Raw genomic sequence first — 14,378 nt, forward strand, 5'->3', positions numbered from 1 at the left:
GCCAAACTGCCTTTCTGGGGTTTCCACTGCAGCTGCTGCTGCTAACCCCTCAGACAGGTTTCTGCCCTCCTGGGGTCCAGGCAGCCCTGGCCCAGGAAGGCATAACAAAAGATTTCCTCTGAGAGAGGGTGTTACACCCTCTCCCTTTGGAAATCGGTGTGAAGGGCTGGGGAGGAGTAGCCTCCCCAAGCCTCTGGAATTGCTTTGCTGGGCACAGATGGTGCCCATCTCTGCATAAGCCAGTCTACACCGGTTCAGGGATCCTCCAGCCCTGGCGCGAAACTGGACAAAGGAAAGGGGAGTGGCCACTGCCCTGACCAGTACCTCCCAGGGAGATGCCCAGAGCTCCTCCAGTGTGTCCCAGACCTCTTCCATCTTGGAAACAGAGGTGTTGGGGGCACACTGGACTGCTCTGACTGGCCAGGGCCAGCAGGTGACGTCAGAGACCCCCTGTGATAGCTCTTACCTTTCTTGGTAGCCAATCCTCCTTTCTTGGTAGCCAAACATCCTTTTGTGGCTCTTTAGGGTCTCTGCTTTGGGGAATTCTTCAGATAATGAATGCAAGAGCTCACCAGAGTTTCTCTGCATCTCCCTCTTTGCCTTCTACCAAGGATCGACCGCTGACTGCTCCAGGACGCTTGCAAAACCGCAACAAATTAGCAAGATGACTACCAGCAACATTGTAGCGCTTCATCCTGCCGGCTTTCTCGACTGTTTCCAGGTGGTGCATGCTCTGGGGGTAGCCTGCCTTCACCCTGCACCAGAAGCTCTGAAGAAATCTCCAGTGGGCCGATGGAATCTTCCCCCTGCTCATGCAGGCACCAAAAGACTGCATCACCGGTCCTCTAGGTCCCCTCTCATCCTGACGAGCGTGGTCCCTGGAACACAGCAACTCTGTCCAAGTGACTCCCACAGTCCAGTGACTCTTCAGTCCAAGTTTGCTGGAGGTAAGTCCTTGCCTCCCCACGCTGGGCTGCAAACCTGTGTACTGCGTGATTTGCAGCTGCTCCGGCTTCTGTGCACTCTTCCAGGATTTCCTTCATGCACAGCCTAGCCTGGGTCCCCAGCACTCTGTCCTGCAGTGCACACCCCGCTGAGTTTGCCTTCGACATCGTGGGACCCTCCTTTGTAACTTTGCATGGACTCCGGTTCACTAATCTTCTAAGTGCCTGTTGGGGTACTTCTGCGGGTGCTGCCTGCTTCTGTGAGGGCTCTCTGAGTTGCTGATCGCCCCCTCTGTCTCCTCCTCCAAAAGGTGACATCCTGGTCTTTCCTGGTCCTCAGCAGCACCCAAAAACCTCTACCCTGACCCTTGCAGCTAGTAAGGCTTTTTTGTGGTATTTCTACATGGGAACACTTCTACAACCTTCATCGTGACGTGGGACATCTGTCTTCCGAAGGAAAAGTTCCTAGTCCTCTTCGTTCTTGCAGAATTCCAAGCTTCTTCCATCCGGAGGCAGCTTCCTTGCACCTTCATCCAGGGTTTCCTGGGGTCCTGCCCCCCCTGGACACTGCCGTGACTATTGGACTTAGTCCCCTTGCCTTGCCGGTCCTCAGGTCCGGAAATCCATTGTCAGTGCACTGCTGGTGTTTGTTGTTCTTGCAGAATCCCCCTATCACGACTATTGTGCTCTTTTGGAGTAGTAGGTGTACTTTACTCCTACTTTTCAGGGTCTTGGGGTGGGGTATCTTGTACACCCTGACTGTTTTCTTACAGTCCCAGCGACCCTCTACAGGCTCTCATAGGTCTGGGGTCCATTAGTGATTCGCATTCCACTTTTGGAGTATATGGTTTGTGTTGCCCCTATACCTATGCTTGCCTATTGCAACCTATTGCAATTCTACACTCTTTGCATTACTTTTCTGACTCATACTTACCTGTTTTGGGTTTGTGTACATATAACTTGTGTATATTACTTACCTTCTTACTGAGGGTACTCACTGAGATACTTGTGGCATATTGTCACAAAAATATAGTACCTTTATTTTTAGTAACTCTGAGTATTGTGTTTTCTTAGGATATTGTGCTATATGATAAAAGTGGTATAGTAGGAGCTTTGTATGCCTCCTAGTTCAGCCTAAGCTGCTTTGCCATAGCTACCTTCTATCAGCCTAAGCTGCTAGAAACACCTCTATTCTACTAATAAGGGATAACTGGACCTGGCACAAGGTGTAAGTACCACTGGTACCCACTACAAGCCAGGCCAGCCTCCTACACCTGGGTACCTAGGCACCATATACTAGGGACGTATAAGGGTGCATCAGTATGCCAATTCTGGGTGGAATACTGGGTTACCAGTATGCAGTGAAAAATGTAGAGGAGAGAGAGCATAAGCACTGGGGTCCTGGTTAGCAGGATCCCAGTGAACACAGTCAAACACACTGACATCAGGCAGAAAATGGGGGTAACCATGGCAAAAAGAGGATACTTTCGTACAATTCTTTATTGTTTGTAGTCTGTGTATGAGTTCGTTGGTAGTGCCTGCGTAGAGTGCGTTGCCGTAGTCAAGGTGGCTGGTGATGAGAACGTGAGTAACTTACTTTCTTTTGTTGATGGGGAGCCATTTGTAAATGTTTCTGAGCCCACAATGCATGTGGAATCAGGCTGAGGCGTCAGCGTTGAACTGATGTCTCATGAAGAGTTGCAGTCTAGGATGCTGCAGTGGTTGTGGGTGTGGTCTTTCAATGTGGGGGTGGGGCCGAGATCTGCTGGCCACCAGGAATTGTTCCAGAGGGCAGAGTCTCCGAAGATGAGAACTTCTGTCTTGTCTATGGTCAGCTGTAGGCAGTTGCCCTTCATCCATGCTGTGACACTCTTCATGCAGTTGTGGACATTTTTCTAGATTAAAGTTGGGTCGGTGGAGAGCGATAGAACGAGCTGGGTGTCTCCGGCATAGGAAATGATGTTGATATTATGAGATCTGACAATGTCAGCGAAGGGCGTCATGTAGATGTTGAAGAGTGTGAACTGAGGTACGAGCCCTAGAAATGCTGCAGATATTTTACTTGGTGTCTGGTGTGAAGGGGGAAGGCGGACTTTCTGGGTGCGTCCTGTGATGAAGGATGCAATCCATCTTAACGTGTCGCTGGTTATTCCTATTTGGTGCAGGCGATGGATGAGTGTGTGGTGGGAAACCATGATGGAGGTGGTGGAAGTTGAAGAGGATGAGAGCAGCAAATTCTCCACTGTCAAGCAGGGTGTGGATGTCATCTGAAGCAGTGTTCAGTGCTGTTTCAGTGCTGGGACTGGTTCTGAAACAAGACTGGGAGGAGTCTAGTTTGTTGTGTCCCTCCAGGTGCTCAGTGAGTTTGAGGTTGATGGCCTTCTCCAGGAGTTTGGTGGGTAACAGGAGCAAAGAGATGGTTTGGTAGTTTCATAGTTCATTGGGGTCTGCTAAGGGTTTCTTGAGGAGTGGTATAACTGCAGTGCATTTCTGGGCATCAGGAAAGGTGGATGTGGTTTGTATAGAATTAATGATGGTGGAAAGTTGGCAGCTGATCTTGTTTCTTCTGATGTTGAAGAGATGGTGGGAGGGCAGGGGTCAATTGATGCTCAGGAGTGGATGGTACTTGTTGGAAAATGGCCCACTCTGAAGGGTCACCCCAAGCTTTCTGCCTTCCTCCTCCTCTTTTTCTGTCCCTATTTATGTTGGCTTTCGGACTTTGGACACTTTACCACTGCTAACCAGTGCTAAAGTGCATGTGCTCTCTCAGTAAAACATGGAAACATTGGCTCATATCCAATTGGTATACTTGATTTGCTCATAAGTCCCTTGTAAAATTCACTACATGTGCCCAGGCCTGTAAATTAAATGCTACGAGTGGGCCTGAAGTACTGATTGTGCCACCCACATAGGTAGCCCCTTAACCATCTCTCAGTCTTGCCATTGCTAGGCCTGTTTGTGCAGTTTCACTGCCACTTCGACTTGGCATTTAAAACTGCTTGTTAAGCCTTAAACTCCCCGTTTTCTACATATAAGTCACCCTAAGGTAGGCCCTAGGTAATGTAGGAAAGTACCATCTTGCCTGGCATGTTACCCCCATATTTTCACTGTATATATGTTGTTTTAGTCCTTGTGTCACTGGGACCCTGCCAGGCAGGGCCCCAGTGCTCATAGTATGTGCCCTGTATGTGTTCCCTGTGTGGTGCCTAACTGTATCACTGAGGCTCTGCTAACCAGAACCTCAGTGTTTATGCTCTCTCTGCTTTCCAAATTTGTCACTAACAGCCTAGTGACTAAATTTACCAATTCACATTGGCATACTGGTACACCCATATAATTCCCTTGTATATGGTACTTAGGTACCCAGGGTATTGGGGTTCCAATAGATCCCTATGGGCTGCAGCATTTCTTTTGCCACCCATAGGGAGCTCTGACAATTCTTACACAGGCCTGCCACTGCAGCTTGAGTAAAATAACGCCCACGTATTTCACAGCCATTTACCACTGCACATAAGTAACTTATAAGTCACCTATATGTCTAACCTCCACTTAGTGAAGGTTGGGTGCCAAGTTATTTAGTGTGTGGGCAACCTGGCACTAGCCAAGGTGCCCCCACATTGTTCAGGGCAGATTTCCCGGACTTTGTGAGTGCGGGGACACCATTACACGCATGCACTATACATAGGTCACTACCTATGTATAGCGTCACAATGGTAACTCCGAACATGGCCATGTAACATGTCTAAGATCATGGAATTGTCACCCCAATACCATTCTGGTATTGGGGGTGACAATTCCATGATCCCCGGGTCTCTAGCACAGAACCCGGGTACTGCCAAACTGCCTTTCTGGGGTTTCCACTGCAGCTGCTGCCAACCCCTCAGACAGGATTCTGCCCTCCTGGGGTCCAGGCAGCCCTGGCCCAGGAAGGCAGAACAAAGGATTTCCTCTGAGAGAGGGTGTTACACGCTCTCCCTTTGGAAATAGGTGTGAAGGGCTGGGGAGGAGTAGCCTCCCCCAGCCTCTGGAAATACTTTGATGGGCACAGATGGTGCCCATCTCTGCATAAGCCAGCCTACACCGGTTCAGGGATCCCCCAGCCCTGCTCTGGCGCGAAACTGGACAAAGGAAAAGGGAGTGACCACTCCCCTGACCAGTACCTCCCAGGGGTGGTGCCCAGGGCTCCTCCAGTGTGTCCCAGACCTCTGCCATCTTGGAAACAAAGGTGTTGGGGGCACACTGGACTGCTCTGAGTGGTCAGTGCCAGCAGGTGACATCAGAGACCCCCTCTGATAGGCTCTTACCTTTCTTGGTAGCCAATCCTCCTTTCTTGGTAGCCAAACCTTCTTTTCTGGCTATTTAGGGTCTCTGCTTTGGGGAATTCTTCAGATAACGAATGCAAGAGCTCACCAGAGTTCCTCTGCATCTCCCTCTTTGCTTTCTACCAAGGATTGACCGCTGACTGCTCCAGGACACCTGCAAAACCACAACAAAGTAGCAAGAAGACTACCAACAACATTGTAGCGCCTCATCCTGCCGGCTTTCTCGGCTGTTTCCAGGTGGTGCATGCTCTGGGGGTAGCCTGCCTTCACCCTGCACCAGAAGCTCCGAGAAATTTCCTGTGGGTTGACGGAATCTTCCCCCTGCTAACGCAGGCACCAAAAGACTGCATCACCGGTCCTCTGGGTGCCCTCTCATCCTGACAAGCGTGGTCCCTGGAACACAGAAACTCTGTCCAAGTGACTCCCACAGTCCAGTGATTTTTCAGTCCAAGTTTGGTGGAGGTAAGTCCTTGCCTCCCCACGCTAGACTGCAAAGCTGTGCACTGCGTGATTTGCAGCTGCTGCGGCTCCTGTGCACTCTTCCAGGATTTCCTTCGTGCACAGCCTAGCCTGGGTCCCCAGCACTCTGTCCTGCAGTGCACAACCCTCTGAGTTGGCCTCCGACGTCGTGGGACCCTCTTTTGTAACTTCGCATGGACTCCAGTTCACTATTTTTCTAAGTGCTTGTTGGGGTACTTCTGCGGGTGCTGCCTGCTTCTGTGAGGGCTTTCTGAGTTGCTGAGCACCCCCTCTGTCTCCTCCTCCACATGGCGACATCCTGGTCCTTCCTGATCCTCAGCAGCACCCAAAAACCTCTACCGCGACCCTTGCAGCTAGCAAGGCTTGTTTGCAGTATTTCTGCGTGGGAACACCTCTGCAAGCTTCATCGCGACATGTGACATCTGCCTTCCAAAGGAGAAGTTCCTAGTCCTCTTCTTTGTTGCAGGACTCTAAGCTTCTTCCACCCAGAGGCAGCTTCCTTGCACCTTCATCCGGGGTTTCCTGGGCTCCTGCCCCCCTGGACATTGTCGCGACTATTGGACTTGGTCCCCTTGCCTTGCAGGTCCTCAGGTCCGGAAATCCGTTGTCAGTGCACTGCTGGTGTTTGTTGTTCTTGCAGAATCCCCCTATCACGACTATTGTGCTCTTTTGGGGTAGTAGGTGTACTTTACTCCTACTTTTCAGGGTCTTGGGGTGGACACCCTGACTGTTTTCTTACAGTCCCAGCGACCCTCTACAAGCTCACATAGGTCTGGGGTCCATTCGTGATTCGCATTCCACTTTTGGAGAATATATTTTGTGTTGCCCCTATACTTATGCTTGCCTATTGCAACCTATTGTAATTCTACACTTTTCTTGCTCTCACTTACCTGATTTTGGTTTGTGTACATATACATTTTGTATATTACTTACCTTCTTACTGATTGTACTCACTGAGATACTTGTGGCATATTGTCATAAAAATAAAGTACCTTTATTTTTAGTAACTCTGTGTATTGTGTTTTCTTATGATATTGTGCATATGATATAAGTGGTATAGTAGGAGCTTTGCTTGTCTTCTAGTTCAGCCTAAGCTGCTTTGCCAAAGCTACCTTCTATCAGCCTAAGCTGCTAGAAACACCTCTCTTCCACTAATAAGGGATAACTGGACCTGGCACAAGGTGTAAGTACCTTTGGTACCCACTATAAGCCAGGCCAGCCTCATACAGGTAACCCATAGGGCACGGTGCTGTGTAAGTAAGAAGCAGGACATGTACGTCTGTGTTTTACATGTCCTGGTAGTGAAAAACTCGCAAAGTCCTTTTTCACTACTGTGAGGCCTACTCCTCTCACACGCTAGCAATAGAACTGCCCTTATATACTTTTAAGTGGCAGATTCTGCACTGAAAGGAGTAGCCCTGTCATGTTTAGTACGGCCAGAATGGTACCAGAAAGTCCTGCTGACTGGTGAAGTTGGATTAAATACTACTATTTTAGAAATGCCACTTGTAGAAACTGGCCATTTTTTTCTGTACTTACTGCCATCTGTGCCTTACAGCCCTGTCTCCAAACCATGTCTGGTATGTGCTGGTTGACAGCTCCTCTTGTGCATTCCACCTAGACAACCACAAACACAGGACACTCAGTCACACCTGTACTCATCTGTATATTGAATGGGTCTTCCTGGGCTGGAAGGGTGGAGGGTCTGACACTTACATTTCAAAGACAGGTGCACTGCCCTCACATAATGGACATATAAAACCCCACTGGGAACCTGGCAGACAGGACTTGGCTGAAAGGGGAACGTGTGCACTTCAAAACCACTCTTTGAAGTTTCCCCCACTTCAAAGGCATTTTTGGGTATATAAACTGGGTCTCTGATCCCACCAAATCAGACACTTCTGGACCTGCAGAAGACCTGTCTGGCTGCGCAAAGGACTCCTTTGAACTGCTTTGCTGGGAGGACTGCTGGTCTCCTTGTTACCCTGCTGCCTGCTGCCCCTGACTCTGCTGGAAGGACTCTGCCTTCCTCCACAAGTGCTCTCCAAGGGCTTGGATTGAGCTTGCCTCCTGTTCTGAAGTCTGAGGGACAACAAACACTTCATCTACTAGCTCTTAGCTGGTTCCTAGACTTCAGTGATTCCAGAACTGACGCCACTGGCTGACGCCGCAACGCTGTCTGCTCCATGGTCCTCGCTGAATACAACGACCGCGGCCTGCAACATAAGTCCAATGTCACCGCAACGGTGTGATCACGACACTGCAAAGTCGATACATCGCATCTTAACCAGCTGGATTCATCGATCCAGCCGGGTCACAAAGAACTGACGTCTCTCCACCAACACCTCATCAGCTCCCCTGCAACCAGAAGAAACAGATGCCTCGCCTCCCCTGCCTCATAGTACGGAACCAACGCCTCATCTCCCCGGTCACCATAAGAAACCGATGCTGCACCACCTCCAGCAACGCCTCACTTCCCTGACTCCATGCAACATTCTTGTTTCATTGTTTTTAAAGGTACTAAGCCTGGGGCTTCATGCCACTTCATGACCGGCACCAGTTGTTCAGATTGTTGGGAACAACTCCATCAACAACGTTGTGATAGCATTAGTTGGAGCAATTGCATTTCTAAGGACTTTTATTGGGATTTGATCTTTAAAATCTTGTGTCTTGGTTTGTCCACATTGGATTCTTGACATTTTGCCCTTTATTTGTTCAGATAAAGATTATCTACTTTTTCTAAACTGGTGTGGTGTACTTTTGTGGTGTTTTCACTGTGTTACTGTATGCGTTATTGCTCAAATACTTTACACATTGCTTTCTAAGCTAAGCCTGACTGCTCTGTGCCAAGCTGCCAGAGGGTGGGTGCAGGATAACTTGGATTATGTTTTGATTTACCCTGACTAGGATTCTGGTCCTGCTTTGGACAAGGGTGTATACTTCTGCCAACTGGAGACCCAATTTCTAACAGTGCTCATAATGGCAGTTGTGTCATCTTCGCTTAGTTGTTTCCAGGCATTTAGTGGGTAGTTGGTAGTGGTAGTTGATTGGAGGCTGGATGTGGTGGAGGGTTTTGAGGTTGACGTTCTTGTAAATGGTTGCTATTTTTATTGTGGAAATGGTTGGCAAATGTGTTGCAGAGCTTCTATGATGCAGGGATTGTGTTGTCGGCTGCGGGGCAGGTAAACTGTCTGACAAGGATAGGTTTGGTTGGTGTTGGTATCGATTCGGTAATATTTAGGCCACACAAGGACTTTAGAGAGCTACCTTGCAAATTTTGTGTTGTATTGGTGCGTACGTTGTCGCTAATTAATTTGCTGTTTCCCATTCCTCACCTTGGTTACTTCCCCTCTGTTTAGTTTCAATGTATTTGGACCTCCTTCCCTCCTACTCTGACCTTCCTCTCTGGATTCTGTTTTGGTTCAGGTGTGTTATTGTGTTTTCCAGTTACTGTACCTCAATCTTTGTGCATGTTATAATACCGAACCTCTCTGGACTCTGGGCCTCATTTACGAAGTGTTGGCACAGGGCAGCACAGCAAGGATTCTTGTTGTTCTGCCCTGCATCAAAAGAATAAGGCAGGAATTCACCATACCTATAGGATATGGCGCATTCCTGTCCTTTTCCCCAGCTCTGGCGTACAATGGGCTGCCATGCACTAAAGCAGGCACCCTTGCACCATAGTGCAAGGGTATCTGCATTGCAGTGATGATTGTTTTTGTGCAGGAAGGGACGCCTTCATGCACAAAAACGATCGCAAGAGATGTTTTCTGATTTCTATGTGTGCTGCAGAATAAAGCACACATAGAAAAAGGAAAAACAATCAGAAATAAAGGTATTTCTTTTTGTTGCGTCTCCCTTGCGCCTCCCCTATGGAGGCATAGGCTTTCAAAGCATTCTCAGGCTTATGAAATCTCATAAATCTGGGAGTGTGTCAAATGCAATGGATGTTACATGGGAACAGCCACCGTAATGCCCATGGCATGCCTTGACTTGCACTGCGTTGCCTCAGTCCATATCTGAAAGGCCATGGAAAGAAACCCACGCAGGGTGGCTTACATGGCCTTATAGATATTGCCCTGCAGTGTGCACTGCCTGACTGTAGCTAAAAGTGACATTCTGGCTGTGCACAGGGGCTTGTAATTAAGCACCTCTGTTTTCGCTGTGTTGTTTTGCTGTTTTTGTCTTCCCCCTTCTCTGCTCAGATAAGCCCTGATCTGTGTCCTGAATGTGGGAGTTACTGGCTTCACTCCCACTCAGCTTTAGCTCACTGTGTCCCACCAAGCTGGTGAGTATACTATTCTGAATAGTTGTACCTTCTCTGATTAGTAGGCTGTTGCGTCACTGTAGAGTTCCTGCACTCATCCTTGGAGCAGCCGCAGGGGTAGCTGAGGTTGAGCACTGCAGTCATTCAGAGCATTCTTTGGTCTCATTCCTCACTCTTGTTATTGATGCCACAGACAGTACAGTGGCCCAGGTGGAGTCATTTCAAGGCATCACTCAACATGACCTAACCAAGAAAAGAAGCGGAAGAGGGAATTCAAACCAGTCATTCTTGTCTCAGCACTGAGAGAGCTCCGCAGAGCTCATCTATCGATCCAGAATACAAGCAAATACCAAAAGCAAAAAAGCACCTTAATCTCAAAAAACCTCACAGGAGAAACTCCTCTGCTTAACTGGGATGTGCCATAATTCAGAGACCACCCTGACCTCCCCCCCCCCCCCCCACCAGAGCTCAGTTGTGGACCACCTTTCCTGCACAACACTCAGGTTTTTAAACTGAAAGAAAACCCTATTGCCCTGGCATGTTTGTTCAGTACACACCCACAATAACCCTGGTAATTTCTAAAAAGCTGTCTACTCCACATCCATGGTTCAAGGGGTAGTTAGCAAGGACTTCACCGAATTAGGTATTCTTTGCTGTGGAACAGAGAACAACACAATAAAAAGGAAGCAACGAACTAGGATGCTTTTGAGTGCACCGCCTGTTGGTATTTAGGCACTGACACATCTTCAGTGTTAGGCTGGCATCACCTTGATCTCTCTCCTAGTTACCCAGAGCCAATGTGTGGTACAACTCAGGCTCAACAGCTGAACTAGAGCACAATACAACAGCCTGAGGCAGGAACTACCGGGGAAGCATGGGATCCTTTGCTTCACCACAATGTGTGGGTAGCTGAGCTTGGTGCTTATATACAGAGCGAAGAAGTCGTTCTCTTCTCCTCCAGCCCTTTTGGCCACTAATATTTTCTATACTTTAGCCAATGCATCTTTGCACAGGCATGTTAATAATGTTTGAAACACAATCTTACATGTAAGTCTGAAAAGGAAAGCAAAGCATATTTCGGAAACATAGCAGAACCCTTACCCACTGCCCTGAAGTTCACAAATGTCCTTTATTGCGTGACTCCAGTCCAGGGCATCAGAGTCTTCCTTCAGCCACTTCTTTACCTCCTGGATGGATTTGTTATTCGGGCAGGCAAAAAAGATCTCTGTGAAGTATTTACAAGCAGGGAGAGTGTACTGGATAAAAGGTCCGAAGGTTATTTGGATCAGAGAGTCTCCTTTCACAGCACCTGTTGGGAGAAGCAGTCATGCTTGAATGGATGCAGTTCCGTGATAGGACACATCTGTTTTCCAAGAGACATCCCCATCAGTTTAGCATCATTCAGATGTCACAGGCTGATGTGAGCTGGCCCCAGCCCCCCCCCCAGAAAAGATATCAATACAGAGAAAGCAGCAGCTAAAAGTGACCTTTCATGTGCCACAAACAGAGAGCTAGGCTAATAAGTCAAATACATTTGTCTCATTGCACTTTAGCCTTATATGTTTGCCCTCTTGCAAAGTTTTCACAATATTAAAACCTTAGTGATACTTTCGAGAATAACCAACTGAACAAAAAAGATTACTGTGATGTTAACTTCCTTCATGCCTTTTACTTGCATAGACTTCTGTGTTTTGTTCAAATCTCTTTATTGTGGGGAGGGGCACAGAATGTGAAAGAGACCACTGTCAGTGAATGGGCGTGCCAGTCCAGGCTTGTGTTACAAGACATGGCTCTTGTATTTCCTTCAGCTTCAGAGTACTGCTGCAGTTCTAAGAAACAGCTTTGGGTCATTCAAATTACAGGGCGTGGCCTGTGCATTCCTTTCAGCTTCGGGGTAACATTACAGGGCGTGGCCTGTGAATTCCTTTAATCTCCAGGGTAGTTACGGGGAGTGGCCTGAGCATTCCTTTCAGCTCTAGGGTAGTTACAAGGCGTGGCCTGTTCATTCCTTTTAACTTCAGGGTAGTTACAGGGCATGGCCTGTGCATTCCTTTCAGCTTCAGGTTAACGTTACAGGGCGCGGCCTGTGCATTCCTTTCAGCTCCAGGGTAGAATTACAGGGCGTGGCCTGTTCATTCCTTTTAGCTTCAGAGTAACGTGACAGGGTGTGGCCTGTGCGTTCCTTTCAGCTCCAGAGTAAAGAAACAGGGCGTTGCCTGAGTATTCTTTTCAACTTCAGGGTTGTGTTTCATGGCATGGCCTGTGCATTCCTTTCACTTCCAGGCTAAAGTTTCAGGGCATGCCCTGTGCATTCCTTTCAGCTCCATGCTAAAGTTACAGGGCGTGGCCTGTGCATTCCTTTTAGCTGCAGGGTAAGGTTACAGACGTGACCTGTTCATCCCTTTTAACTTCAGGGTAAAGTTACAGGGCGTGGCCTCTGCACTCCTTTCAGCTCCAGAGTAAAGTTACAGGGCGTGGCCTCTGCACTCCTTTCAGCTCCAGAGTAAAGTTACAGGCATGGCATGTTCCTTCCTTTTAGCTTCAGGGTAACTTGAAAGGGTGTGTCCTGTGCATTCCTTTTAGCTGCAGAGTAAAGCTACAGGGCGTGGCCTGTGCATTCCTTTCAGCTGCAGGGTAAGGTTACAGGGCGTGGTCTGTGCATTCCTTTTAGCTGCAGTGTAAAGTTACAGGGCGTGGCCTGTGCATTCCTTCCCGCCCCGCAGTAAGTCACATGGTTGCTGGCAGGCTGCAGGGCTGGTGGTGCCACAGCCATGATCTTCTCACCTTCACTGCAGAGGGGCTCTAGCTGCTAAAACTACGTCTCTGGGCTGGTGAGGTCCAACTCAGCCTCTTTCAGGCTTTTCAATGTGTGATGGCAGGTTTGTCAATATAATGTTAGAATTGCGCGCCACGGACCGGAGACGGTAACCCCACCAGGCCCCAACTGACCCCTCCTATACCTTGTGCCAGGGCCTGCAGCAGTGGCTGCTCTGGCCGAGCACCGAGGAGGTCGGTGTGGAGAAGCTGATGTTATGTTGCTGTTGATGACACTTTTGGATGAATCCTATAGCATCATGTTATATGGATTTTACATTGTGCCTGCATAGCATCTTGAATGCGTTGGACAAACCATTGAATCCTCTTTCCAATTCAAATTAAACAATTACATTAAAATATTTATTATTAACCTGCAACTGATAAAATAAAATGTTACAGCACATTAAGTCAGCAAATTAAATGTACCTTCATTCGTTCATTTATTTAAATATAGTATTTCATTTATCAAAAATGTTAAACAATAATTAAAACAAAAATGAATCTGAATATTTAATATGTAGAATTAAAATAATGTTTGTTAAATCAAGTTTATCACATTTTACAAAAAAATAGTTACTGTTATATATCACTTGAACACTAAAATATATCTGTTAAAATTAAATGTCAGAAATAATGTAATTAATTTTACTTTACTTCCAATATGGTTTAATTTCCTTGCCTTCATTGTTTTCTATGGAGTGTGTTGTACTACCTGTGAGTAGCCATGTGTAGTGCCTGACTTACTGCAAGGCTGGACAAGAGTGCATTTGGTATTTGTAAGAAACTGGGTTATTAACTGAAGGCTGTGAGACCCTTGACAGAGTGAATCACAAGAGTCACTAAATAAGCCTGTGTTTACGCCTCTGGTAGCTTCTAAAGTATTTATGGAGCACTCCAAAAGTAATAAAGTGAAAACACAACACAAGTGAAATACTAAACTAATTTAGACAAATAGAGTTACATATTAATAAATACAATGATACCAAAATGGCAAAAAATCAATGAGTAGAACCTGAATTATGAATTTTTACAGTTTCTAGTGAAAATAGAACCAAAAAGCACAAAGTGCCAATTGTGATATCTGGTTGCATTGAACTAAGTCCAAGTCACAAGTTCAGGACAGCCGCGATGGAGCACAGGTTTGTTACATGGACCAGGTTCATCCTGCTGAAGATTTTACCTCTTCTGAGTACAAGTCCACGCAGCAAGTCTACGGAGCATCGCGTTGACTGTTGGTGCGAGGAAACCATGACTGTGCAAGGAGCAGGGCAGTCACCACAGAAGATGCAGTTTGGAACAAAGAGTCAATTATTTCTGGAGCTTCACATTCGTGGTCAACATGCACTGTCTCTGTTGCCACTGGCTCTTGAGGTAGATGTGAAGAGCAGGTCGTTTGGTGATGTGTGGTGTCTCTTTGTAGTTGTGAATAGCGCAAAAACCTCTGGATCTTCACTTGGAGCTCAGGACTTGTGAATTTGAGGCAGGAGGAGTGTTCTCTGATGCCAAGACCTGGGAGAACCTCTTGTGGATCAGGGCTCACTCCAGCAA

At 47.5% G+C, this 14,378-nt stretch overlaps 1 protein-coding gene across 1 annotated transcript in view; it reads right to left on the reverse strand.

Annotated features, from left to right (window-relative positions):
* LOC138258028 (nicotinamide N-methyltransferase-like) overlaps positions 1–14,378 on the reverse strand; it is a 149,730-nt gene that overhangs the window by 89,656 nt on the left and 45,696 nt on the right. The window contains exon 2 of the mRNA XM_069205912.1: positions 11,115–11,322. Coding sequence (XP_069062013.1) covers positions 11,115–11,322 — 208 coding nt within the window. The remainder of the gene's footprint in view (positions 1–11,114; positions 11,323–14,378) is intronic.

This window comes from Pleurodeles waltl, chromosome 2_1 (assembly GCF_031143425.1).
Source record: "Pleurodeles waltl isolate 20211129_DDA chromosome 2_1, aPleWal1.hap1.20221129, whole genome shotgun sequence".
Taxonomy (NCBI): Eukaryota; Metazoa; Chordata; class Amphibia; order Caudata; family Salamandridae; genus Pleurodeles; species Pleurodeles waltl.